This window comes from Manis pentadactyla, chromosome 11 (assembly GCF_030020395.1).
Source record: "Manis pentadactyla isolate mManPen7 chromosome 11, mManPen7.hap1, whole genome shotgun sequence".
NCBI lineage: Eukaryota > Metazoa > Chordata > Mammalia > Pholidota > Manidae > Manis > Manis pentadactyla.
The window spans coordinates 117,721,985-117,749,600 of NC_080029.1; the positions used below are offsets into that span (position 1 = coordinate 117,721,985).

Genomic DNA, 27,616 nt, shown 5'->3' on the forward strand with positions numbered 1-27,616 from the left:
ATGGGCCAACACATTCCCTGCCTTCCAGGAGCTTGCAGTTCAGTTGCAGGGAAGAAAAAGGCCAGCTCCCCAACATCCCCACAGACGGGCATGACAAGGCCATGTGGGGACACAGAGGGACGCCTGTTCAAAGAAAAGGGCATCAAAGGCAGGTTGGATGAGTCTTCGCCTCACGTCTGCCCCACCTTCCTGAAGGCCAGTGGCGGCATTTGGAGGGGAGGTGCGGGAACGAGCCACAGAACTTAATTTCCTTTCCTAAGCTAGTTTCTGGGCAGCCCTTCCCTGCCAAGTTTCTGCCTGAAGCAAATTAAAATGGCAGAGTTATCAAGCCTTAAAGAAAAAATGGAGGTTATAATGGAACCGCAGCCCGGCCCCCCCCACAGCCGTGGAAGGGCAGCGCGAGGTGCACAGCCGCAATTCAGTTAGCTGCCGCAAGCGCCCACTGAAATCACCGTCCTTTCATTTCATTTCCTCCGACAGTGGCCACCCTGAGCAAAGCAGAAATGCTTCTGGCCCCACTCCTCTCAGGCGGGTGGGCGGGCGGGGAGAGGGGGGCGTGCGGGCTGCTCGCGTTTCTCCTCACGACCCAGTATGGGCGCAGGAGAACAGCAAGCTCTTTCTTCTCATGCAGTCAGGCTGAAAACCCTCACTGCTACTGGAGAGAGTCATGTCAGGCATTTAGCGGCATCGATCCAGCCCGCCTCTGGCTGGCAGGCGGCCAAAAACTAAGTATTTTTTATTGCTTCGGCTAGGCAAGGAAATATGAATGAAGCTACCTCTAATTGGACTCCAGACCAACCCCTCTGGGACAGCTTCCAGCCCGTCGTCCACCGCCCCCCCGCCCCTCTGCCACGGCCCTGTCCTTCCTGCTGGGGGCCTCATCTGCCGACAACCTGGCTTTCCAAAGGGCTGATTACTTCAGTCTCTCCCGCCTGTGACACCATCACCACATGCGCACAGCCCTCTGGCCTCTCCCCTGAGCAGTCCGCCTGGCCCCAGCATGGTGTCTTGACTCATTCCCATGGGACTCTGCCACAGCCCAAGTGTGCCCTCTACTCTCTGAGTCTGATGTGCATGGCTGTTGGAAAGCATTGTGGAGTGAAGAGCGCAGCTCTTGGGGGTCCCCCCAAGTCTCTTTTAGCAGAAAGCTTTCACAGTCTGGGGCACAAAGCCAAAAGTAAAGAGGGATGAGGATGAGGATGAGGACGACGTGAAGACAGGAAAGGAGTTGGGCTTCCAGCTCCCACTTTGCTCTGCAGCAGTTAACCAGGTTATCTCCAGGTAATCTCCTGATCCCAGGTCCTGTTCTGAGGGGTCTTCCTAACTAAGCTGAGAGGCTGGCCAGGAAGGAATATACCCATGTTACATAAAAAGAAACTGAGGCCTGAAGAGGCCAAGAGAGCTCCCCCGTGCCCCATGGAGCTGGGAGCTGATTTAAGCCTTGAGGTGTCTAGTCTGGCCCTTGTCCTATCTAGGCAAACCGCCTCTCCGAAAATGCTACCTTTTGAGGATCAACACTAAAGCAAACAAAATGGATTTTAGGTTGTTGTTTCTTTCTTACGTATCTAGGTATTCCTGGGTCCAAACGTGGACCTGCACATCTGTAGGCAAGCCAAGAGGGAATGAGAGAATTGCTGCTAATGGGAGATTTAAAAAAGTGAGCCTGGTTGGAGGGCTGGGAGGGGACAGGGGTCGGCAGGGAGGAGCTGACAGAGGAAGCCACTGTCAAGATGGTTAGTTAACTGCCTGACCTTCCAAGTCCTACTTAGCTGGAAGTAATAGCCAAAACCATCCTAACAGATTAGACAGCCCCAGATACAAGGACGGCGATGAGGAATAAAACAGCTCTGCTAATCGCTGGGGAATTTTTTTTTTTATCCAGACTCCACTGCACTTATTCAGAAGGCTTATTCACTTGAAACAGAACCTCTGAGCCTCAGTGTGATCAGAAAGATTTACAACAAATCTCAGAGCTGGCAGACACGCAGGCAGCCTGGCCTTAATACTCACGTGCTAGCACTTTCTTAAAACAAGTTAAAGCCCAGACAGGGAGAAACCTTAAGGGTTTAGAAGAAATGAGGATGCTACAGGATTGTACAGGGAACAGCACATGTGGGGGTGGGGAAGCCCAGCATGTACACCCAGGTCTTAAGCCCTGGATTCCACCCCATGACTCCACAACCGCTAGTGGAGGACCCAGGGATGGCCAGCCAATCTCTCCAGTCAATCACCTTTCATATGGAAGGGAGTTAAGAGTCATTTAGCCTAAGCACTTCATTTGACAAATGACAGACCTAAAAGCCTGGAGATGAGGGCTTCCCCAACTGAAGGTCACTTCCAACTTGTGCCAACAACTCCTATTTCATGACACCCTCCTCCCCCTGCCCCAGGAGCCCACGTGGTCCCCTTCTCCTCCCATCAACAAACACGCCCCACAGGTTCCAGAGTGCTGACACTTACCGCATTGGAGTCTCTCTCTTTGGGGACGAAAGGCCAGGACAGGAGGAGAGTCAGTGCCCCCCGCAAGACAGAAAGACAAAAAAGAAAGGAAAAAGGTCAGTCTCATCCAGCTGGCTTGTATGCTTTGCTAGTTCAAGGGTTTTTAAGTGGGCAGCAGGCCTGATTCTGAGTCACTGTGGGTCAGCCGAGGCAGGGCCATTAGGTGAGGTTTCTCAGCTTGGCAATTAACCACCCAGTTTCAACGCTTCCCCAGTCCCTCAAATCCCGGGTGGGGTTGGGGGTGCGGAGGGGCCGTGGCCTAGCTCTCCCTGACATGCCAAGGACACCAAGGCTGTTAGCGGTTTTGAAAGCTGCAAGCTTGGGAAGGATCACACTATGTAAAATATCTGTAGGATCTGGGAGTTGAGAACATTATTAAAAAATAAAAGGAATGTGGAGTGGTTTTTGTTGTTTTTTCATTAACACCATTCTCTTGTTTCTTTGCCAAGAAGCCCCAGGAAGCTGAAGCCTGACTGTTTGCCCAGCCACGCACTAGCTCCCTGGTTCTCCCCACTGCTGTGGGGAGGCCCTCTTCCTCTGCCAAGGGGCCCATCCCCCTGCAAGGGCAGGTACTCTGTTTCTGGTTCCCACGATCTGTCACCAACCCGTGGCCAGAGTAGGACGGTGACGCTCCAGGCCCCTGGTGCCCAAAAGTGGTGCCCAGAGGAGCTTGGATGGTGCTGGCCATTTGCCCCAGGTAAACAGCTAAGGGCCAGTCATATCATCACATTGTATACCTTAAACTTACACCATGTTGTATTTCAATTACATCTCAAAAAAACAAAAACAAAAAGAAACTCTAAGGGCAGACTACATCAGGTAGCAGTTTTTGTAGAGGGTCTGCCAGGGAGCCCTCACCAACCAAGCCCCCTCAGGCCCTATTTGCTACGGCTTCTGGGGTACACCCAGTCAGGGCCGGGTGAGGGTCAGGGGAAGCTCTTTCCAAGTCTTTGCAATCATCTCCCTGCAGTGCAGCCATAGCTACCTCCAGGGATTTGGCCCTTGTCCTCAGAGGACTAATGATCTTGGTGAGGACAAAGATCTTCCAGGGGCAGGATACAAGAGAAGAGGCAGCAGAGGGCTTGGCCTTGGGACCCCAACTCTTCAGCTCTCGGGGATTGCAAATGGCCCTCAGCGGGGCTGGGAAGGCATCTCCGAGGGATGCGCTGGGGCCGGCCCCCATGAACAGGAATGGGTGGGGGGCGCTGCGGACACGCAGCCACATTGTCTGCCAGGGCGGAAAAGACCAGGACATCAGAGACTAGGGAGTGAGGCTCTGGTCTCCGTGCACCAGCGGCTCATTAGTTGACTCCAGGCCATCTGCTAGCTCCGGTCCCGGGGTCCCGGCAGCAGCGCCTGCTGTGGGGCCACTGGAGCTTCCCCGACCCCGACCCCTGCCTCCACCCGCCCGGCGCACCTCTGTGGTCCAGCTCGTGGTGGTTCTTCTCATCCTTCACCGCCAGGTGGGCCTGGCCGCCCAGTGCGCCCAGCGCCAGCAGCCCTGAGCTGCTCCCGGTCACGGGGGGGACGCCCGGAGGCTGCAGGCCCGACGGGTGGGGCGGCAGCTGCACGGGGGGGCCGTGCGCGGCGTGCGACAGGTGCTGCGCCTGCAGCTGCTGCTGCTGCGAGAGGGGCGGGCGCGTGAGCGGCGGGCGGGCGCCGGGACCCCGCGGACCCCGCCCACCCCGCCCGGCGGCCCGGCATGCGGCGTGGCTGGAGGGAGGCTGCTAATGGGCCACAACGCAGACACTGGATTTATGCTTCCGACACTCGGCTCCTCCCCCGCCCCAGCTTCAGGGCAGTTTCTCAGTGTCTGAGACACATGAAGCGCGCACTTATAAACCACACAGCCGTCAGGGCTCCTCCGCGAGGGGATCTGTTCTTAAGTTCCTAGAAGTCATGCGTTGGCTCGCCCGTCACTTGCCTTCAGACACCAGCCGCCGGCCTCCCCCACCCAGGGCCCGCATCCTGGGGAGGGCTGCCTAGTTCTGAGGAACCCCAGGCCTGCCTTACAGAGCTGCGACAGGCCACCGCAGAAAAGTAGGGGATCGAGGGGAATAAACGCTAATGTCACAGGACGGCATGGCAGAGGGGAGGGTAACAAGAGGTGTCTAAGCTTTGGAACCCGACAGACCAGGATTCAGATCAGCTCTGGCACTTAACTAGCTGTATGACCTCGGCAGGTTACCCCGGAACAACAGCTAACATTTACCAGAGGCTTACAATGGGCCCCCCACTGTCCTAAAATCTCCACAGGCATTAACTCAGCATTATCATCAATAGCACGGGTGACAAGCCCCAAGCAAAGATTCCCATCCTGGCTCTGGAAGCCTGAGGAGCCTCGCAAAGCACTACAGCTACAGAATCTTCTCCCTGTCCTCGTCTCACACCCAAGGGACTGATGGAAGCAGCCTTAGTTCTCATAAAATGCCTTTTATCTTATCATTCCTAAGACCGTGCCAGGAACCACAGGGTTAGGCTATACCACAGCCAAATGTTTTCTAGGGATTGAAATATTTCTCAGGAGTGGCTGGGTCTGGGGAGTGCTGATAGCCACCTATGCACACGTCTTTCTCTCAACTTCCCAAGAGTAGGGAACCTACATCTTCTGAATGGCTGAGTGAATGCCTGGGTACTTTCCAAATATTATCTATGACTCTCCAACCACCTGGCAAAGGAGGGGCTGTGCCCATTTTACAGATGGCACACTGACACTTGACGGCTGCAGTGGGTGGTTAGTAATTAGCCAAGTCCCACCACTGGTGAGTGGGGTCTGGACTCAGATCTGTCAACCACCAACCCCATTCAAAGAATGTTTCTAAAGAGACCCCCAAAGCCAGAGGAGTTGGGGGGCAGACAGGGGAAAGTGACAAAGAACAAAAATCTGACAAGCTCGCTTATTAAAGGGAACTGGCTTTCAGGCCCCTGACCAACAACACAGGATTTAAGGGCCCCAGTCTCCCCCAATTAAACCACAAACTGCCAACCTGACCACTCCAAAGTTAAGAGCAAACACAGCCACCACAGCACCCCTGACCCCAGGGGGCTTGTTTCTCAGCTCTGGGTAATAAGCTGGGACCTGTGGCCATCAGTCAAGATCCGGGACATCTGTTGTTGGGCAGTTTATGTAAGTTGCTGGTGCTCCCACTGTGGGCTGACCCCAATCTGCCCTGAGATGCCAGAGCAGAAACAAAGCTAAGGGACTCCTGGAGCTGGCATCACGGGAGCCCAGTGCTCCAGGCAGGGGACTCCGGCTCTTCTAGAACAGGACTTTACACCTGAGCTCCCCAACCTTTTTCTTAAAGAAAATGACTTATTACAAAAATAATACATGCTCACTGTTAGAAAATATTAAAAGTATGGATTAAAAAAGGTTTTCTAAAAAAATTACCCTTTAATCCTACCCCCACAGTAAGATTGTTAACCTGTTTAGACTCTCCTTTATAGAATCTACAAGTTTTAAGTGTATTTCTATACACATGGGCTTTTGTTAATCTTACTGCTCTACAACTAGATTTTAGTTTCAGAGCGCTCAGTGCAAATCAACGAGTCCTTTTCAATGGTTACATACTATTCCCTGGTATAGCCAAACCCACCCAGTGTTACCTAGGCTCCTTGTTTTAAAATGAGTCTCTGCCCAGGGCCCTCTGGTTTTTACACCAATTGCTGGTAGGCCCTTTAATTCTGTCCATGCTATACAGTAAAACCCCAGAAAGCAAACACTGAAGTATTTAACCCATTTTTGACAGTGGATCACTAGAGGAAGAGAAGAGAAAGAGGAGGGGGAGGATGGCTTCAAAGAAGTGGGTCTGCTGCTTGGGTAAAAAAGGGCTAACTCCTCCCATGAACAGTTCTGCTTTGAGATCTGCTACTCTTTTGAGCTTATTTAAGATTTGTACTCACGGAAAGATGTAGTTGAATAACTCTGAACACCCTGATTCTTCCCTGACCAGGTAAGGTTTGCCCTCTTACCCAACCTTCCAGGCTCAACTTGGCCCACTTCAAATGCCAGCTCCCCTGGAAGCTCTCCCCATCATCCTGGTCAGAACAGATTTCTCCTTTCTAAGAGTTCTAACAACTCAGACTGGAGCCAGACAAGGTGGGTGTCCACCTCTATATTTTATCAGCTAGGAAACCTTCCATGAGTCAGTGGACCTCTCTGGGCCTCGGTTTCCTCATCTGCAAAATGGACACCAGAACGCAGCCCATCTCTTCGGGCCATATAAGGATACCATTACTACATGTAAAAGCAAAGTAGGTGCTCAGTTAACATTAGCAAATGCTAAGACTAGACTGCAGGTTTTTCATCTTTATAATGCTTGGCAACTTGGGAGTTACAGAAAGACAGGAACCTTATTTTATCCACCCAGCACTTCAAATAATGCCTGGCGTGTTTCCTCAGTGTACATTTGCTGGGTAAATGAGTGACAATGTTAGAAAAGACATACACGGAAAGGCTAGGAAGAAAGTTGGCAGAGTGGCTCTCTCCAAAAGTGACCATCACCTCCCAGATCCATGCTTACTCTCTCAGGCCCAATTAGATGTAGCTAGAACAGAGATTTGGGACAAGGAGCATCAGTGGGGGGATGTGCTTCTCTGAAACATGAACAAGTGAACCAGCATGGAAAATGTGGCACAAAGGCTGCAGTTGGCTTTTTGGAAAACAGAGGCTTTCAAAGCTACTGAGCAATATTTAGAGGGGGGTTTTGTGCTGCAACACGTTATACGGGAGCATCTTCCTTGCAACCAAAAGGAAATATCCACGTACTTTTTATCTTTAAGAACAGGAGCCCCCTTCCACAGCCAGAAATCCCCCAAGATCTCCTTTGGGTGGTTTAAAGGTACAATCAGAAGCACCCAGCAGGTCCAGGAAGCGGGGAGACGAGAGCTGACCTCTACAGCTTCTCTCTGGGGGCGAGGGTAGGAGCTAGGGCTTGCTGGGTGGAGGGTCTGACAAGTCTTGCTTGCAAGAGAATGAAACAGTGTTCACCTCAGTGGGGCGGGGTAGCTGGCTGCCACTGGTCTACGGGTTTTGCCGATTCCACGCCACGGCCCTAGTCCCTCTGCCTACAGACAGGCAGGGCAGAGCACGGCCTTCCTATCCTGTGACGCCTCCCTGACTTCAGGGGATAATGTGCTGAAATGCAGTGACATCTGAGTGGCAGGGTGACATTATTTCTAACTGGGGAGAACAGCATCAAGTCCATGGTCCGAGAGGGCCCCAAGCTCACTGCCTTCCAACAGTTGGTCTCCAATTTCTACTACTCCTTCTAATACCAAGACTTCTCCAGCCATCATGGGAAAGGGAGTCAACAATACACTACCTCCAGCCCCCAAAGAGGGGCTAGGCATCTGGAAACAAGCCCACTCATGAGTGTTCACGTCTCCCCCTTTCACATTTCATGCCAGAACCACGTGCATGTCAAAGAACGTGTCCCGTGGGGCATAAGTATGTCCTTGTCCTCCACCCGTGTGCCAAGTGCCCCTGCCCTGGGCTCAGAGGTACAGCCACTTACAGGAGAGGTTGATGGGGAAGAGCTTGCTTGCAGTCTGTGGATTATGCACATCACCCTTTAAGCCTTTGCTAGCTGATTTAACGCTTCACTTCTCAGGTTCTTGATTTGGGTTAAACTCAGTGAAGTTTTCTAAGCATTTCCAGACTCAAGACCCACCAAGAACTCTCACCAGAGGAAGCACAGAGTCCTGACAGCATGAAGTGAATACTGCCTGCCTCCCAGTGTCCCTCCTGCTGCCTGTGGCCACTGGGCCGGCCCCACAGCTCCCCACTGAATCTTGCTCCTGCGCTCTTCAACAGCTTCTACTGCTCACAGCGACCCTTGTTCACCCCACGTCAGAGAAGAGGATGGGCTCAGGCAGGTTGAGTGACGCTGCTGAGCAGGAAGCAACCAGAGCCTGGACTCAAACCCAGCATCACTTCTCGCCACCACAGCTGCCCGGCTGAGAGGAACAGAGGCACCCTAAGGCACGCTCTTGCCGTCCTTCTCCTCCTGTGACAGCTGACCACTGAGCCCAGCTCATCAGTGTGCCCTGGAGTGGCTGCCAGAACTTTCGGTATGGCTTCAAAATACCATTTAGTTTGTGACAAGCTAAAACCTCCCTTCCTCTTCTTCATCCCCGGCTTAAAAAAACAAAAGCACTTCTTAAGGTCTCTTTCACTATTAATTTGCAAGGGAATACAGACCAAATCTGTCAGTGGGCAAGTGGGGAGTCAGCCCTCTACCCACCAGGTTCAGTCATCTTGGGTTGGAGCAGAGCGATGTGAAAAAAGGGTTCTGGAAATGGTTGATTCGGCCATTTGCGGGGTCTCTGATCTGCCCGGGGATGCTGTCTGCACATTGCTGCCAAGGGATAAAATTTCCCCCTTGTGTTCAAGAATCTTGACCCTCAAAGTATTCCCCAATAATCTGCATCCAAGAAAAAGGGGCATGTAACAGTAATGGGTCCACAGTAACTAGCTCCTGCCAAGCCTCACTAGCAGAGAGACAGCTTTGGGCCTATCTTCCCTACTTGGATATTCCAGTCCCTGTGGCCCCACAGTGGAGTGGGTGTGCTGGGCCAGCAAGTCTGGGTCCCTTCCATCTGCCCCTTGGTCGCCTCTCCCCTCACACCAACCTGGCACTGGATCCTGGTCTTTCTCAGTGGGAGAGAAATACTCCAATCCATGCAATAAATATGCCACTAGCTACAGGCATGCGCAGGCCAGACACACCCAACTGATCTCTCATCTCTGAGTTGAGCCAAGATGCCACCCCAGAAGCCTTCCACTCGATGCCCGAGAGAGCCATGAACAACTGACCAAATGGGCACATCACAGGAAACTTGCCTAGCCCTCCTCCACCCCTTCACAAATGGGGAAACTGAGGCCTGGAGGACCGAAGCGACTTACCTAAAGCCCTGCAAACCCCCAAACCAGGGGCCGAGCTACTTCTCCCTCCAGAGAGGCAAGTCCAGCAGCAAGACAGTGGAAGCTACCAGTTGCTCCTCAGAGCTGCTGAGTCCTTCCCGTCACTGCTCATTCCTGCTGGGGCCAAAACACCCGCCCTTCTGCCACAGTCCACGGCCTTCCCGGCTCCCTGCCACCCTCTCCACCACCTCACGTTCCTGAGTCAGCTCAGCTATGAGCCTGCAGTCCCCTTTCCTCCCTGATGAGACGAGGCTCCTTGGCGGGGGTGCAGTCGGGCCTGGCTCCCCAGTGGGAGCGTGCCTCAGCTGTCCCCGACTCCTGCCTTGTGGGGCTCTGGCAGGCACAGCGATTAGACGGCTGCCTGCTTAATGACAGGGCGACGGCGGCATTCACTCGGAGCTGGAGAAGCAATTACCTTGAAAATGGGGGTCACAGGCCCCACTCGTTGGCTTTAATTGAATTCCAATATCTGCCTGGAGCTGCCTTGACCTAACTTGCAGCTTCCTAAATACTACTTAAAGGAAGTGGAGCTAATCCAAGCCACACTTCTTCCCCAATGTCACTCTTTTCTTAGAATGAAAAAAAAAAAATTATTTTCATAAAAGGATTTTAATTCCAAAGAGGGAGGCAGAGCAGGAGAGGGGAACCCACGGTGGTCACTGCAAGAATGGGAGGGAGGGTTTGGTCTGGAAACTTCCAAGAGCTGCCCAGAAAGAAAATGGAGATGAGGAGCTGGAAGAGGGGACATTTCAGGAGGCAGAATTCAATGCACTTCCCACCCCTGCACCCCTCTTCTACCGCTATCACCTGAGCCACCGAGCCATGGACTGCTCACTGAGAGAGAGGACGCAGGCCCCACACTAGGGCTAGACCAGGGACGGGGTGAGACAGAGAAGAGCCCTGGGCTGGGAGTCAGCCCCTGGGCCTCTGGCCTGGCTTGGCTCCTGACCATGAATCACTTCTGTCTGTAAAACAAGGACATTGGCTAGGACAGTGGTTCTGCACTAAGGGCCATTCCCCCAATCCCGTAGGACATTTGGCCATGTCTACAGACATGTTTGGGTGTCACAACTGTGTGGGGGTGGTGGGTAGAGGCCAGGGCTGCTGCTGAACACCCTACATTGCACAAGACAGGCCCCACACCAAAGTATCTGACCCCAAATGTCACTAGGTGCCCAGGCTGAAGAACTCTGGGCTAGATGATCTCAGAGACAGTACATTTTCCGATATTCTGATTTCTCCCTTGGGGCTACTGCCTCCCAGCTCAATAGCTGAACACTGAGCACTTACTAACTCATGTTCCCCTTTCCAGACTCCTCTCTGCTCCTCCCCCAATGCTGCTAGGCCTCCAACCAGGCCAATGCATCCATGCTGTCCCCAAGCAGCAGTCAGCAGCTGCCAGGGCTCCAACTGGGACAGAACTACACCACCACCAGAGGCCCCGGTGGCATGACGGGGGGTTAGGGTCCACCAGCGTCACTCTTCCCCTGAAGCCCTGGCCTCCCAGCGTCCGGGCCCAGAGCAATGGGCTGGTCCATCCACCCCCTCCTGCAACAGATGCAGAAACTGAGGCCCAAGGAAAAGAGGGGACCTGCTCAAGGTGACACAGGGAAGAACCACAGCTAGAAGACCAGTCTTTGGGTTTCTGCCCCAGACTGAAAAGCCAAGAGCCATCATTTATCTCCCCAAGCAGGACATTCTAAGGCCTTCAGTTCTACGCTGAAATAATGACCTCACATAAGAACAAGAAGAATGGAGACCAACCAGGGTCTCAGCATGTTAGGGCTGAAGGGACCTCAGCCAAACAGGCCACTGCCTCCCAAGTGTCACTACCCTTCAGAATGAACTGGAAAAATGGAAAACTTCAGATGCACAGATTCCCAGTCCTTTCCCCAGATGTATGGGAAAGAACTCTGGGGCAAGTGCCCTGGAATCCATATTGTTCGGAAGTCCCCTTGGAGAGAGACCCTGACCCAGCTGTCTGTGAGCGGGAAGCAGTGACCTCACCGCCCCCTTCAGGGATGGAGGGCAGACAGGTACACCGGGAGGCCAAGAGCCTTGCCCACAGTTACATGAAAAAAATGTTTCTGCTCAGATCATCTCTAAAACAGCCTTAGCCTTGCACAAAAGCAGCAAGCCAGAGAAAGGTACTATGCACTAAAGATGCAAGCCAGGTAGGGGCACAAAAGGGGGGAGATCTGGCTTCTTCCTTTCACTGAGAGGGTCACACTAGAAGTGGGCCTCACAAAGCACTCCAGTATTTCTCCTCTTTTCAGCTGAGATAGGACTTCTAGAACATTAGAAGACCCATCCAGGTATCTGTGGCTGGAATTCACAATGGCACATGATGACTGCTCAGCCAGGCAGCTTGGCATGGTGTAGCAAAGCCCAACCCCAAATTCCATGGCACGTTTCACAAGAAACAGTGCAGCAGAGACGGTTCTGATCCCAGGTGGCCAAAGAAGGGCAGGCCTTTGCCAGAGAGGGGACACAGGGCAGGCAGGTCCCTGGGGCAAGTGGAGGGGGAGGCTGGGCACCCTTGTCAGCCAGCCTGGACTTGAAGGTGACTCAAGAGCCTACTGCCTTCAATGGTGGGGTCACTAAAAGTCAGGAGAGGACAGGGCTGATGAGTTTAGAGGTGGACTTGAGGCATGTTGGACACCCTCTAATTTGGGGACTGGGAGGCAATGCGGGAGCCAATGGAGAGAGAGCCCTGAATGGGTCCAAACCTGTAAGATGCCCGGGGAAGCTGGAGCCCTGGGGCCGCCATTCTTTGAGGCCAGCTAAGGTCAGGGGTGCTCTCTGATTATGGTAAATGAGAGGAATAAAAGGGCTATACACACGGTGAGAGGCAGATTGGGGAGTCCACGTACCCCGATGATGGCGTTTAGCTCCGTCATGGTGACCTGCTTGGCACGTTCCACGGCCTGCGCCACCTGCTGCTGGTGCTGGAGGGAACAGGGCGTGGGTTAGATGGGGCCACCTCCCCGACAAAGGAGCACAGGGTGGGCCCCATGGGACAGAAGGTCCACTAACCCGAAGCAGGACACAGGCAGGCCAGGGACAGGGCATTTTCACTTTCTTTAAACCCTTTTCAATGAGCATGTATTACTTTTGTAATCAAAACTTCCTATAAATTGTTTCAAGTTCAAATATAAATGAGCCAAAAGATGGCTATTAGTCAACCACCTCCCTCCACCACACATACAAAAACTTCCTTCCATGAATTTCAGTAAGAGCTGGTTATTAGATTATCAAATGATTACTTTTCTAAATGCGGTAATGGTATTGTAGTCACGCAGGAGGGCGGCCCCCCTTTCAGGAGATGCAGCTAAAATAATGAATGCTGAGTTGTCAGAATGTCTGCAGTTTACATTCAGAGTTCAGGAGAAAAGTATGTGTATCTATATATATTCAATTTATATCTATCTAAACAGACAACAGATGAGCGTATGACCAACTGGAGAGAAAGAGAAAGACATGGTGGTGTAATGAGCCCTGAACTGTGGGCTCTGAGGGACGATGTGTTGATACAGGTTCGTCAATCAGACCAAACACACCACTTGGGATGTTGACAGTGAGGGGATATGGGAAATCTCTGTACTTTCCACTCAGTTTTGCCATCAACCTAAAACTATTCTAAAAACTAAAGTCTACTTAAAAAAAAAAAAAATTGCTGATGCACTCATTCCGTTCTCCCTGAAGGTAGCACCCGCTTGGTGTACAGCCGTCTCCCCTCCTGGGCTGCAGCTCCTTGGACATCACTGTATCCTGTTTATACGTGGATTCACTCACTCACTGCCCACTACTCTGACTCAGAGACCCAGGACTCCAGGAGGGAAGTGAGGTGGTCCCAGTCCCTGACGGGGTGGAAACAGACAGCCCACCTGTCTGCTCTGAACCAAGGTGCCTCCTTGGAGATGCTGTCCTCATAGCACCCACCAGCTCAGTCCCTGCCTCAAGTGGCCCCTTGGGAAGTACGCTTAGAAGGTACCATGACCCACCGCCATGCCTCTGGCAAGGACGTGGTCCTGAGGGCTGGGGTCCCCTCTGGGTATTGGTTCCACTAACAGGGTCTGGCCCCCGGCACTGCCTGGCCAGGCCTCCTTGCTCCCAGACGCTTTCAGGCATGGGTACTGGGGCAGGGAGGCAGAAACAGAGTGCTGGTTAAGGCAGGGCATGGGAGGCACAGCGGCACCGCTGCCCCCTGCAGCGCTGGCACAGGCCAGGACCCTCCTCTCTGGTCTTAGGCACAGAACCAGTTCCACAGAAAAACAGGAGAAACGGTCCCTCTGCTGGTGCCGGTTCTGTAATCCCGGGGATGTCAGTTCAGTCGATATGGACTGACAGGGGCTGGGTTCCGCTGAGGCCTGGCCGGCAGCTGAGCTGCTTTGCAAAGAACAGAACACAGTAAAAGAAGGTCTTACCTCCTGTGACAGGAAAGGCATGATCTGCGCTAAGATCGTGTTCAGTCTCTTCGCAATCTCTGTCTGCAAAGGAAGACAGACTGCGTGAAGCAAATCACATAGCTAAAATACCAGACAAGTCGGGGTGCAAACTCCCCCTAAGCACCAGACCCTCACGACGGGCTCCATCTTTTCCACCCTCCATCAGCCTCCTGCCAGGAGGCCTTCCTAAACCCACAGCCTGAAGAAACAGCTTCCAACTCCTGCAAACCAGGCTGCCTGCATGTCAGGGAGTGCCAGTTTCCTATCAGAGATGGCCTGTGAACTTGGTTCAGAATACAGTTTGCCTCCTCTAGACAGAGGCCCTAAATGAAAACAAAGCACACAGAAGAACCCCCCCTACCCCACGCCGCACGTGAGCCCCCGTAAGACCCACTGCAAGAGCAAACACAGCGTGTGGAGGAGGAACTGCTCTGCCCAGTGACGCCCAATGGCAACAGCAAGACAGATTCAGACAAATCAAGTGACGGGAAGTCCCTGGGGCCACAGGTGCCAAAGGGTTCGTTGGGGCTGCCTCACACGTGGAATATAGCTTAGAGAGCCTCTGCCCCACCAGCCCAATCCCTCCCCCGTATATGCGCTGCTGAGCCTGAAATCCTACCAGGGAGGCTTCCTTTGTCAGGGTGAAGCACTTGCCTTCTCTACGAAGCTGCTCACAGGGTAACTAATTGGATTCCCTGACCCTTCATATAACTTGATCATAGAAAGGCAGATCAGTTGTCTGCCCCACCCAACAATGCTCCAGAAAAGATCACATTTAGAAAAACATCAACTGTTTGTGTCACTCATATCTTATGTGAACCGCAGAGCTCAGATCAATAGTGGTTAAGAAAAAAAGACAGGTTCTAAATGGTTAACTGAGTCCAGACAGGAAGGGCTAGAACCACTGATAGACGTGTCTCAGAATTGCTTTTCTTATCTCATTTTGAATCCTGAGGCCACCAGGACTGAGGTCCCAGAGCTGGCTTCAAAGCTCTCCTCAGCACATAGCAATCTTTCAGAGACAAAACCATGACAACAGTCTTTAAAAATCTGTGATCCATCTGCATGTCAAATGATTCTGGATGAGAAGTCCTTGTGCACTTAAAAGAAAAACAATGTTGTCTGAAGGCTTACAAACAGACCCTAGGCCTTGGGAGAATTCCTGGGGCTAGAGACCCCTCCTCCCTCCAGCCCCCAGCCCCCAGCCATTACTGAGGCTGCCTCTGGTTTGTGAAGAGACAGGCCATTGACTAGGAACCTGAGGGGCTTTGCAAGCTTTCGCGGCCCTATGAGCAAAAGCCCTAGGTCCTGGGCTGCCGGCCAATTGGCAGGCTCCAACCCAGACAGCCTGTCCACTACACTGGGGCCCCCTGGGTGCGGGCCAGGCGTCACTACTCTCCTGAACACACAGAATCCTCAGGGACAGGGACAGGGACAGGGTCTCTCACTGTAGGCATTTGGGGAGGAACAAATTGTTTGTTGTGAAGGACTGTCCCTTGTACCTCAGACCAGCTGAGTGTTAACAATGGTTCCCACTTCCAAACTTCTAGGGGTAGGGGGAGTGTGACCCCTGGCAGAGACCCACAGGACTCAGGCCACATCTGCACATCTGGAGCGTACTCCAGCAAGGGCGCTGGACGTCAGGGTTTCTCACTCTCGGTGCTGCCGACATTTGGGGCCAGCCACTGCTGTGTGGGGCTGTTCTGTGCACTGTGCTATATTTAGCAGCATCCCTGGCCTTCACCCACTAGATGCCCATCATTCATATATAAGGAACCTGGGAAGATTACTAAGTAATTATTGTATAAATTATTAATCTAGGAAAGTGGGAAGAGTACTACTCTAAAACAGGGTCCTTTCTCATTTCTGTTCATTTTCTTCTCCCCTAAATCCATTGATAGTGGGGAAGGGAATGAAATAAGAGAGTCAGGGCTGTACAGGGCAGGAGTTCTAGCAAAAATGAGCTGATCTTCCATCTCAACCAAACCTGCACACAGCAACATGGTCACTTAACTGTCACATTTATGTGCCAGGTCAGAATAGATAGGAAGGTATGTTGAAAACAAAAAACAAACAGAAATAAACTAAATAAACCAGCCTCCCTGCCTAGGACACTCATTGGGTCCAAGGCGTTTCACCTCAAATGACCAGCACAGCGGAGTCTAGCACATAGTAGGTGCTCAATAAATATTTAGCCAAAAGAATCTCGCTGGCCTCCCTGTATTTTATTTCTCAAGACTTCAGATTGCGCCATGCCCGCGGCCATGGATCTGGGCCCGCCCCGGTGTGCGTGGCATCTGTGGGAAGGGCAGTGGTGGACTGAATGTTGACATACAGCTGGGCGGTGGGGTGGGCAGCGGCCAAGCCCTTCACAGGGCGAGGGAGTGCGATCAAGCCAGAGCAATCACAAGCCTTCTCGGGGTCTCTGGCTGCTGCCCCATCCCCACAGCCAGGAAGGCAGGCGGCAGGGGCAGGCTGGGAACCTTCCCAGTCACTCTGGCCTACTCAGCAACTACAACTCTCGGAAACTCTCTGGTGGGTGGTTATAAAATGGGTTCCCAGCTGTTGCCTACTTCCTCTAGCAAATAGGTCAAGCGGCAGGGTCTTTGGTAGTTTAAGAGAAAAAAAATGCATAGTTGCTGACCTTCCCTTTTCCCATGTCCTTTAGCAAACATGAAGCCACAGGCTTTCCACAGGTGTGATCTTCCTCAAGACCTGGAGCTGAGCATCCATACCTGCTGGGATTTCATGTGGCAGTGCCCAATTCAAGGCGTGGCATCCAGGCCACCACGTGACCACGGACGGGCTGCTTGGAAGCCCTGTGGGGGGCTCAGAGCAAGTTCCCTCTCTCTCTCTCACCCTTCCACACCACTGAAAGCAGTTCCCACCCCCAACACTACAAACACCAACCAAGGACTACCACAATGCCACACAGATATGGAACGTTCCAGAGGCCTGGGGTATGGGCATTCAGGCTCTCTCTTGGGGGCCCAACTCGCTGGAAAGTGCAGGAAGGACTTGGGCACACCGCCAAACAGGGTTGTACAGGGTTGGGGGCGGCAAGAGGAGTAAGGTTAGTTTTATACTTGGAGAGCTTGCATAATAAGCCAGGGCTTCCCTGTCTTGGGTCTAGGGGTTTTTCTGGAGGATAAAGGGTAGACAGAGCATGGAAATGCCGTCCACCCCAGCTGTAACTATGCTATTCCCCTCCTGTCTTCCAAAAAAAGTGGAAGCATGGATTAAGCCTTATCCATCTCTACATAGGCCACCCAATCCTGAGAACAGTCTCAGAACACTGGTGAATAAAAGACTCAACAGGAAAACTGCTTGTCAAATGGTTTTTGGCATGCTTATTTTTTTGAGCGTGGTGATTGTGGTAGAGAAGTTCCTGGAAATAGAAAGTTGGGGGGACAGAACACTCTTAACAATAATAATGGCTAACATCCGCTGCCCAGCTGCTCTGGCATCTCACATGTGAGCTCACAATAACCCTACAGGGAAGGTACTTATTATATCAAAGTCTGCATTTTTCAAATGGGGAAACTGATGCTCAGCAATTAAGCGACTTCACTAAACTACTTCCTACCAAGAAGTCAAATTTCAACATTTTGAGAGCTTAGAAAAGTATTTTTTGAAAGAAAAACTACCGTCAGGGTTAATAATTGACAGTATTTCCGATTAGAACAGCTGTTAAAACAGCATTTGATCCAACTCAAACACGCTCTAAACATTAGTTCCAAGAAAAGGAAAAAAAATCAAGACATGTGACTTCAGCAATCAGGACAGGTCACAAATCACAAATTGGAACTAGATCATACACTGGAGAACTCCTTTCGGCAACTTGGGACTCTGTTATCAATAAGGCTGCTGTGGCTGTTGAGGCCCACCTGCGTCCTCCCCTCCACCTTGGTCCCCCCCAAGCCAGGGCCTTCGAGCCAGATCCTGAGCCGGAACCTGTAAGCAGGGGGCGCTGGGAGCACCGCTTCCTTTGGAAAAAGGTGTTTGGGGAAGGTGATTCTGCCTTTGAAAGTTTCTTTTCAAGTGTGGCTCAAAGAAGGCAGCTTTGCTGGTAGAAAAATGTTGTTCCTCGGAAAAAACTAATCCACTAGACACAGACAGAGGTGCAGCTCGGAGAAGCATGTGCAGAGATCCTGCGAAATTCAGAATCTGTGCTCCCAACTGGGTGCTGGGAGTAACATCTGCCCTGAGCCTCTGTCGAGGTTGTTAGGCAAATAAATGATGGAAAACAAGATAGTGGGGGGCAAGTGTAATTTCCCAAAGAGCAATCTGCTCAATACGCCTTAGTAGCTCCCATTTGCATGATCATCTCCTCATTAAAGCAGGACCTCTAACCATCTTGCTGTAAACTGAGGGTACTTGAATATTCTGAAAGTATATTTCTCTAACACTCAAGACTTCACACTGGTTGCTGCTTACCATACTTGGGGCCTTCGACCCAGGACTCTGAATTAAGCGAGCCATCTCCACTCTTGGTGCTCACTCCCCAACCTCGTGCACCTGGTCTCCAGCACGCAGCCAGTCTTGGGCTTTTTTGTTTTTTTAACTGGCTTATCAAGACAGTCCACAGCCACTTCTACCAGATACTCTCTCTGCTAGTTTTCACTGCCCAGTCATCTGTACCTGTCAGCTTTTGAGGATGCATACTTTATTTTAATGTCAGCCAAATAAACACAAGGAAAGGGAGAAACCTGCCTCTTTAAAGAGCATGTTATAACCCAAAGCCATGCAGAACTGACCTGGCTTCTCCTCCCAGATCTCTGTTCATCTAGCTGAGATGGCTTTAGGCAAATCACTTCCCTCCTCTGGGTTTTAATTTTGTTGTCTGCAAACGCAGGGACAAGCTTGGATAACTTAGAAGATCCAAAAGCCATCACTTTGAGCTTTAGAATGTTAAACGTTCCTGAATTGCTCTGTGATACATCATTTCCTCCAGAGAGAGAGAGAGAGAGAGAGCTCAGTACAAGGGAGCTGGGCATGAGTTTAAAGGAGGGACAGAGAAGAGGCAAGCCACCCTGAGATGGGTGGCGGGCTAGGCTGGGGCTGGGCTGCAGCTCAGTCCCGAGGACCACTCTTCACAGCACAAACCATTCAAATGTGTCCATCAGGAACTGCCACACAACTGTCACAGAACAGGCAAGGCCAGTGATGTCCCATCTGTAACTGTCAAGCAGTTGCTGTCCCCAGGCTCTGTGATTCATGAGGGAAGATTGGTTGTGAGCTGAAGACAGCCAAGCAAGGTCTTGTTTAGCAGCAAGTACAGCAATTCCATGTCTGTGAAGCTAGCAAGGAAGGGGCTGCTACTCGGCTCCAGGTTGCACTTCTAAAGCAAGGAGTTCTTTCTGGGACAGTCAGGGCATCAGGCAGTGCCTTGGCAAGAGCAGTGGACTGCAAGTCTGAGGGTCTGTCTAGGGGTACGTGCTGAGAAAAATGAGATGAGGAAAAGACACCTGCCTAGTTCAAACATGACATACTCCAAAGCCACATGGAAATGGTGGTTTTCAACCCAGCTCTGTCTGACATGTCATGCGACCTTTGGAAAGATCATCCTGGTTGCTGGACCTCAGGTTCCTCTAGAAATGGTGTGTAGGGTGGGGACATGGTCTGCTGTGTGGCTCTTGAATTTGAATCTGGTTTCACCTGGTTGTCTGATTCAAGTCCTGGGGTGTTCAAAGTGAAGTCTATCTACTTCACCATGAATTAAAATCAGAGGAACCAAAGAAGTTGAGGGTGGAGAGTGTGCAGAAGGAGACGCCAACAGCCAGGTGCACAATCACCCAGTAATCAAATACTGGAAGATTCTGGAACAATGTGTCCAGGCAGTTTTAGGCAATTCTAAATTGACAGGCCCTTAATTGCTGGAGTAGAAGATGAAATTCCTTGCCAGGTAGTTCTCTCCCGAGCTCAGTTCAGAAAGCACTGCAATAAAGCAAGTAGGTGTTTTATGACCAGTGGGAGGGATGCCCAGGGACAGAGAGGGGTGAGCGCTCTGCAAAAGCAGGCATGGGGTTCCCAGGCCCCACTCTATCCCCGCCCTGGGCTCTGGGGGAAAGCAGCATCAGTGTCTTTATGAAGGGGGCAAATAAATGATCCACTAAGCAGCTGACGGAGATAATGACCCCTGCTCCTGAAGGGGCTGGGGAGATAACCCAGTGATAGGTAAGCCTCCTTAAAGGCCCTTTTAGCACTGACATATTGATCAAATTATATATAACTACAATGCCATTAAATATTTATGCCTTCCGAGGAAGCCTGCTGAATTCTTTATGCTGGGAGGGTTTGGGACGAGAAGAGGTCTTGCCCCAGCATGACCCGAGGATCCTGCCTCCTGGGGGAGCGGCCTATGGTGGACACTCGGTGACTGGCTCCTGTGCCCTTCACAAGGGGTGAGCATGTCAGAGAGGATACAGCACACTTGCCCTTACCCAGCTGGGACAGACGAAAGGACAGAGAGTCTGGGTGTCAGGGCACAGACAGGACCCTCCCCAGGGTTCCCCTGAAAGGAATTCCACCCTCCCTTTCTCTGCCTACCAGAAATCTCAGGCATTTTCTTCCAAGAGCCCAGGGAGTAAGGCAAGTGTGGTGGTAAAACAGAGTGAGGAAGCAGGGGGTGGGTGTAGCAGAAGCATCTAGATCATGGATGCTAGAAAGAGTTGGCACCAATCTGTCCCACACTTGGGCCTCAGTTTCTGTTGCATGAAGGAGGCAGATTTGGGTCCAGTATAATGATCAGAGCTCTCAGAAGTGCATTAGGTGTCATGCACGAATGCGTGCCCCACCCACAGCAGCACTCAGTGGTGACCCAAAAGGGACACGGGGGTCGGGAGACAACACTCCTAGATGACAGCCAAGTCCCTCCCTGGCTCTAAGACTCTAAGACTTTCATTTCTCAGGCTTTCAGTTTCCATCCACAGGGCTTCCTGTTAACAAGATCCAATAATCTTTAAATATTTGTTCACTTTAATTTCTTGGTTCCCAAACACATTAAACTCTGCCTCCCTCCCATCCCGCCCCCCTCCAGGGGTTGGCCCTCAAAGAGCTTTTGCTTGTATAGATCGAACAGAGAAAGCCTTTTCAGATTACACCTTCCCCCAGCACTGCCCATTCATCCCAGGCACCGTCAACCCCCATCCCTCTATCCCCTCCCTTCCCTCAGATAACCCCCTGCCCTCCTCCCCCACCTTCCCAGACTCCATTGGCTAATTCGCTTCAGGAGGAAAAATCCTCAATTCATCCCTGTGGGGTTGCCATGGCAACCCCCAGCCACCTAATCCCCCTTGGAACATTATGCAAATCTCCCCTGGCCCCTCAACAGGCAGTAAAAGTCACATTACCCTTGTAAAGTCAGCTCGTGAAATTTTGGGGTCTCCCCATGAGGTCAGTGCTACAAATGAAACACGGGCTATGACTTTTTAAGGACAGGGGCTCTTGGAAATCCTGGGTCACATAAGGGAAATGAGGTGCAGGGAGAAGGGACAGACTGACGTTGGGCAGGAACAGAATCCCATTCTACCTACCCACCACCCAGTTCACAGCCAAAGAGCACGTCCCTTCCTTAGATTAAAAGGGTCAGAGGGTCCTGTCTCCCCAGACAAGGATGGCAGGGGTGGTGGCATTTCATAGGCCCTACAAATCAAGATTAGTCTTTCAGAAACCTGTTTATACAATCAGCTCCTTCTCAAACTAATGTCCTCCTAAACCACTACCACTTTCAACATCTCATTCTACAGACAAGGAAAAATGAGGTCTAGAGAGGGCAAGGAGCTGCCCTAGGTCACAAAGCCAAGTGCGGCAATTCCAACTCTCTCAGCTCTACAGCCAGAACTCTTCCCCCTACATCAAGGGTTCTCAACCAGGAACGATTTTGCTCCCCAGGGGACATCTGGCACTGTCCGGAGATATTTTGGGGTGTCACCCCTGGGGCACTGCTACTGACAGCTAGTAGGTAGAGACTGGAGAGGCTGCTAACCATCCTAGGATGCCCAGGACAGCCTCACACAGAGAATTATCCAGCCTCAACTGTCAACAGTGCCCGGGTTGAGAAGCCCTGACCCACACATGGCTGATGTTCAGCTTACTGAATTCTTAAAAAGGTTTTGTCTGGGACTTCCTAGCACTGGAATCAAAGCCCCAAAGTACAGGTGGGTCTGGGGTGGACACGTGGGGAGAACACTTAGGACCACACTTTGATATGGCCTACAGACCAAGTTCATCCACCCAGGCGTGAAACAGACCTGGTTTCCAGTTCTGATCCTGCTACTGCTCCACAGTGATACCAGGAGCAAGTCGCTTAACCTCTTTACACATCAGCGTTCCTGTTAGGTGGTGTTCATGATGTCCACATGCAGGGCTGGCATGTAAAGCCAACAGGTAACAGATGAGAAAGGGCTGTGAGAGGAGCCTTCCAAACATCTGGAACACTTGTCCTCACTGGCTGAGGCCTGGTAACTTTCGGGCCTCTGTCCCACCGTGAGAATGCCTTGCTGAGCTCTTCCTACCTGCAAGGGACTGCGCTAATAAGCAGCTGTAATCCTCATAACACTCCCTACAGCTGCCCAGCCACGTGTGGCTAGCTAACATTAATTAAAACACAATATAAAACTCAGGTCCTCCATCAGAGTGGCCACATGCCAAGAGCTCAAGAGCTACATGTGGCTGGAGGCTACCATACTGGACAGCAAGATACACGTTCCCGTTCATGGAGAAACTGCTACTGGATGCACCGCTCTAGCTGGTAGGTGATATTCTTATCCCCATGACAAACTGAAGTTCACAGAGGTCGGTCAGCCCTAAGTCACACAGCCAGCAAGTTCTGATGTAGGACTCAAGCCCAAGTTTGTCTGGCTTCAAAGTCTGCCTCTCAGCCATCAAGAGTCACCCCTCAACAGCTCTTGGTACTCTGCACTTAACTTCCCAGATCTCCCTTTGAGGACTGGCGACTTCTAACAATGGTGCCAGCAAAAACAATATCATCAGGAACCTACAAGTGACCCATTTATCTTTCTGACGCCTCCACCAGGAGGCCTGGGAAACGACCCAGTGCTCCTGGAGCATCACAGGAGTTTAAGAAAGGGACTTGGTCAGGGACAGCCAGGTAAAGGTCCCGGAGAAGCTGGGTCAGACCCAGGTCAGAAAACCAAAAGAAACCCCAATGCGTTAAGAGACAGCAGTATCAGATGGCCCCTGCCTAAGAAGTTCCTGCGGTCTGGGTGCCTTAGTTCCGCACCCACGTCTCAGGTGGCGTGGCGGCCAGGACCCTGGCAGGGGCGGGGCAGTGCTTTGGAGACTCTAACGCTTCTCCCCAATTCAAGCTGGCTTCACGGGGAGCCCCCACTTCTCTGGGATGAGGTGTGAGGTCCTGAGGACTGAGGGTAGGAGACAGGGTGGTACCAACCGCCAACCTCAACCCCTCCAGTCCTTTCCCTGGTATTTTCACTCCTGGGCAAAGCAAGGTGAGAACTGGACTGCAGCCCTCTCCCCTGCTGAGGGGGCTCAGAGGATGGGGCCGCTTCCTGGAATAGCAACAGGGACAGGTTTCAGGAAAAGCTGAAGCACCCTCTGGCTGATGCTCTGCTCCATATCCTACTTACTCCATGCCCACCAGGCCATTTAGCTCCTCACTCTAGACCATCTGGTATCGCTGCAGCTTTTCCTGGGCCCACTGAGCCTGTCCGACCCCTCCATGGACAGGAAGTCAGGTAGATCAAAGGTTGACTTCCACCCCTCGCCCACTGATCCACAATGAACTGCCTTTTGCACTTACTCAGCCTGAATCGCCCCTGGCAAGGTTATCTGATGCTGACCGAGGAGGGTCAGGCCAGACCTGTTGAGGGCTCTCCTGAAGCGGGCATTTGGCGACTGTGTAGAACACCCCCTCCTCCAACCTTTTGGCCACACATCGGCTGGGTGGTGCAAAGCCTTCACGGTCAGCCAATCAGGAAGAGGCCCCTCTCTGCCCCCAGCCTGCTCTTGGGATTCCCAGTGTTGAGGACTGTGGCAAGCACTCTTGCGCATTTGAGGGAAGAGTAGTCTTCCAGGGCAAGCTAAGACGGAATTTGTCCCATTGGGCTAGTATATTTTCTTACTCATAATTTAAAAAAACCAGCTATGAACAGTGGTTATCAAGGATTTAGGAGGGCAGTGAGAAAGGGCTTAACTCTTACTCCTCCATGGCCAGACAGACGGCCAAGGCATGACTAGCGGAGCTTCCTAAGTCACCTCCAAGCCACTGACCCGTGCTTCCTGCTACTCAGTTTCTTCTCATAATCCAAACTCGGGGTGCTCTGCCTGCCTCTTCCCCATCCCTTACTCTCCTGTATCTCTGCTTTTCCTCTCCTCCCAAGTCTCTCTTTCCTTGCTCCCTTCTTCCTTCTCCTGTCATATTTAAGCTGTCCAGAGCTTGAAAGGAAAAAAAAAAAATTTAGCTGTGTTAAAGACACTTTAAAATAATGGTTTAGGACACATTTCTTTCTACAATCACAACCTTTGCAACCATCAGGCCTCTCTCTCTCAGATGGCCTTGTTTCTGTCCCAGAAAGTCCATATTGCCATACAGGGTCAGGGAGAACCCCCCAAACTGGAATGTAAACCCTTCACGAGCCCACAGGATGTACACTGTGCATCCAGTGTGGGCCAAGCAGCGTGCAGGGCTTGGGGCCTGAGTGAATTCAAAATGTCCTGCCCCTCAGAACTCAGTGCCTGGACATTCCACACCCCAGTTGGAAAACAGAGCCCTCTAGAGCCCTGGAGGTACACAGGTCTTCACACCCCGGGGCACTTCATATCATGCTCCGAAGCTTTTATCTTGGTGTTTGTTTGTCCTGGACCCAAATGCCTGTTATTTTAGGTTCCTAAGATGAAAATGTCTAATCTGCTCTGCAAACAACCAAGTACTACAGAAATACGAAAGGGCTATGTTATTATAACCTACAACATGTGGAAGATTAAATTTTTCAAAGTCTTTGTCCTCAATAAAGGTCTTCTCCTGGGGATTATTTAACGGCAGTGATAGCAGGTGCTCCAGGAGCCCAAACCTATCTGTGTCACCCACATGGTAGGTGGCTGGAAGGGACACACGAGCCAAGGCCATCCACATTCCTAGCCTTGGCTAGGTGCAGCCAGCCTCCAGGAGAACCAGGTAATAGACACAGCCAGACCCTCTCAGGCCCCACACTATGGGTCCTTCCCAATACTGGGAACTTGGTTCTTTCTTTACCCTTCAAAGGACACAGTGGTAAAGGGATGCTTTGGTGACAGCGGAGTAAAGGGAACCTCTTCCCAAAGGGTTGTGTTGCATCTTCAAAGTAATGAAGTCAGCTGGGGTGAAGGGGAGGGGGGCATTTGTTCTTGGGCAAGATCTTCAGGCCAGAGTAGATGGGTCCCTGATTAATCCCCTAAGGCTGGGAGGAACCTCCACTTACAGAGTAAGTCCATGCCCTACCCACCCTTGTAGTTTCTAGAGGGGCTGCTGCACAATGAATAGCCTCCTAGAATCTGATCTGAATGGGGCTTAGAGGTCTCTCATCTGACTCTCCCCCAGGCAGGCCCCCCCCCACAGCCCCAAGAGTCGCCTCTGCCCCATCATTCCCAGAAACAGTTCCAACAGTTCCAGAAGCCTGCCAGCCCCACCCTCAAGCTGACTATGCAACATCCTTTGCAAATAAAAGAACTCAAAATCAGTGGTGGAGAGACTTGCAACTGCCCCATTACCTCCTCCAGAAAAGCCAGTCCTTAAGACCCTGGGGGAGGCGCTGGCCTATGGTTAGCCGTCTGCACAGCCACACAACCCCGGCCCCCCCCCCCCACCCCCCCGTGTAAAATTCTTACTCACAAGGAGGCAGGAAGCTCCCCCTTCCCTAAGTTTCTCCTTCGCCCCAACCTGAGAAGGAACATTTATCTGGAAAAGCAAGAGGAAATAAAGCAAAGAGAGAAGGGAAGACAGCATCTTGGCTGAGAGTCCCAGAAAGCATTTGTTGAAAACAAGATATTGTCCCTTTAAGCATATAAAAGCAAGGCCCTTGAGCACGCAGTTCTCACTCTGGTACACAATTATGGGTGCTTTCAGCTGTCTAGCACTACTTCAAGTGCTCTCTTAAGCCAGACTGTCAATGGCATGTTGAAAGCTATTTTGCTGGCTGCTATCATTAATAGCGAAGTGGAGAGCTGGCTGATGAGAATTAAATATGGGGGAGGGGGCAGGTCAGAACCAGTCATTACAGAATTACCAATATGAGAAAGCAGACAATGCCACTTGGGGGACTAAAGTTCAAACCAGCATATTACAGTGGGGAAGCGGGCAGGGGAGGCCACAGTGGGCAGGAGCACCCCCTCCCCCAGCCCCCAGCAGATGGACGCGGGCCAGCCCTGGAGAGCCACATGGGACAGAGGGAGCCAAAGAGTCGGGAATGTGAGCAGATGCAAAATGTCACCACCTCGCCTCACTTCCTGAGTGGAGCTCCCCCCGCGCCACCCCCCGCCCACAACCACACACCATTCCTAAGACTTGTGGACTTGTGGCTTCTGGAACACACCTCGCTGCCTTTCCAAGAGCTGTTGCCACCCTAGAACAGCCTCCACCGCCGGCTTCTGCCTAATAAACCCCAGCCCTCCCTTTAAGCCAAGGCTCAAATAACGGCCCTTCTGTGTAGTCTTCTCTGCCCCGACTCCCCTTTCCCGGGAAGAGCGAGCTCTCTGCCCTGGGTGCCCCTCCTGTGACACTCAACCATTCTAGCACTCACCTTACTGCACTGCAATGACTTATTTAGATGCCTGTCTCCGCAGTGGAGGGAATGGTATCTTATTTGTCTGTGTAACGAGCCCCAGCCCACACCCAGCACATCCCAGGCCCCTAATAACCGTTTTGGAATGAATCCAACCCCTCATCTTACTGATGAAGAAACTGGATGCTGAGCCATAGAAGGGAGCCTGCAGAGCAGGCGGCCAGCCCACAATTAAAACCCCCCACTTCCTGCTCATGGGGCTCAGGGAATCAGAATTCCACCCTCTGACAACCGGAGTAATTCTGAGTAAAGGAAAAGCAACATGTTTACTGGGCACCTATTACATGCTGAGTGCAAAGAAGAGACCTCAGCAGAGGGCTTCCTCCATCCCCACACAGATGAGATAATGAGGTATAAGGAAGGGCACTATGTGGGCCAGATTACAGGGGAAACCCCAGAGATTTGGTCTCATTTGTCTTTTTGTTCCTGGCACCCCAGTCTTTTGCACAGACAGAAGGGACAGAAAATTATTTTCCTGTGCAGGACAGAAAAGGGAGTTCATTCCATGACTGACTCAGTCCTATAACAATGTTCAAAGAAGGGCCTAGACCCTTCCTCAACTAGAGTGGGCGGAGGAGGCCAAAAAGAGAAAGAAGACTCCTGGCCCAGGAGGGTTCATGGGAAGAGTCTTACCCCAAGGGACCAAGTTCCCACCAAAGCTCAATTTCCTCGATCATTAAAGTGAAGACAAGGACCATTTACCCAGCTCCTAGATCATTTCAGTGATCGCATGGATGAGAAGAAACAGAACGAGAGAAGCTCACAAACCCCCACCCGGTATGACTCCATCGGTGATAAAGAACAGGGGGTCCAGAGAAGGCTAGGGTGAAAAGAAAGACAGGGTGAAGGGAGCTCTGAGCTTGGCTTGACCCCAGAGCCAACCAAGGCAGGCACCCAGGGCTGTGAGAGGAGCCGTGTGACTAGGAAAAACGACTACTGGGGAAGAA

At 51.8% G+C, this 27,616-nt stretch overlaps 1 protein-coding gene across 15 annotated transcripts in view; it reads right to left on the reverse strand.

Annotated features, from left to right (window-relative positions):
• The window catches only part of TLE3 (TLE family member 3, transcriptional corepressor), a 47,440-nt gene that overhangs the window by 12,279 nt on the left and 7,545 nt on the right, over positions 1-27,616 (reverse strand). For 5 of the 15 annotated variants that reach the window (XM_036907864.2, XM_036907874.2, XM_036907872.2 and 2 more), the window contains exons 5-8: positions 13,852-13,914; positions 12,298-12,372; positions 3,917-4,121; positions 2,461-2,477 (exon numbers count right to left, since the gene is read on the reverse strand). In XM_036907864.2, coding sequence (XP_036763759.1) covers positions 2,461-2,477; positions 3,917-4,121; positions 12,298-12,372; positions 13,852-13,914 — 360 coding nt within the window. Of the gene's footprint in view, positions 1-2,460; positions 2,478-3,916; positions 4,122-12,267; positions 12,373-13,851; positions 13,915-27,616 lie in introns of all 15 variants that reach the window. The other 10 variants (XM_036907863.2, XM_036907862.2, XM_036907861.2 and 7 more) reach the window with 3 other exon arrangements.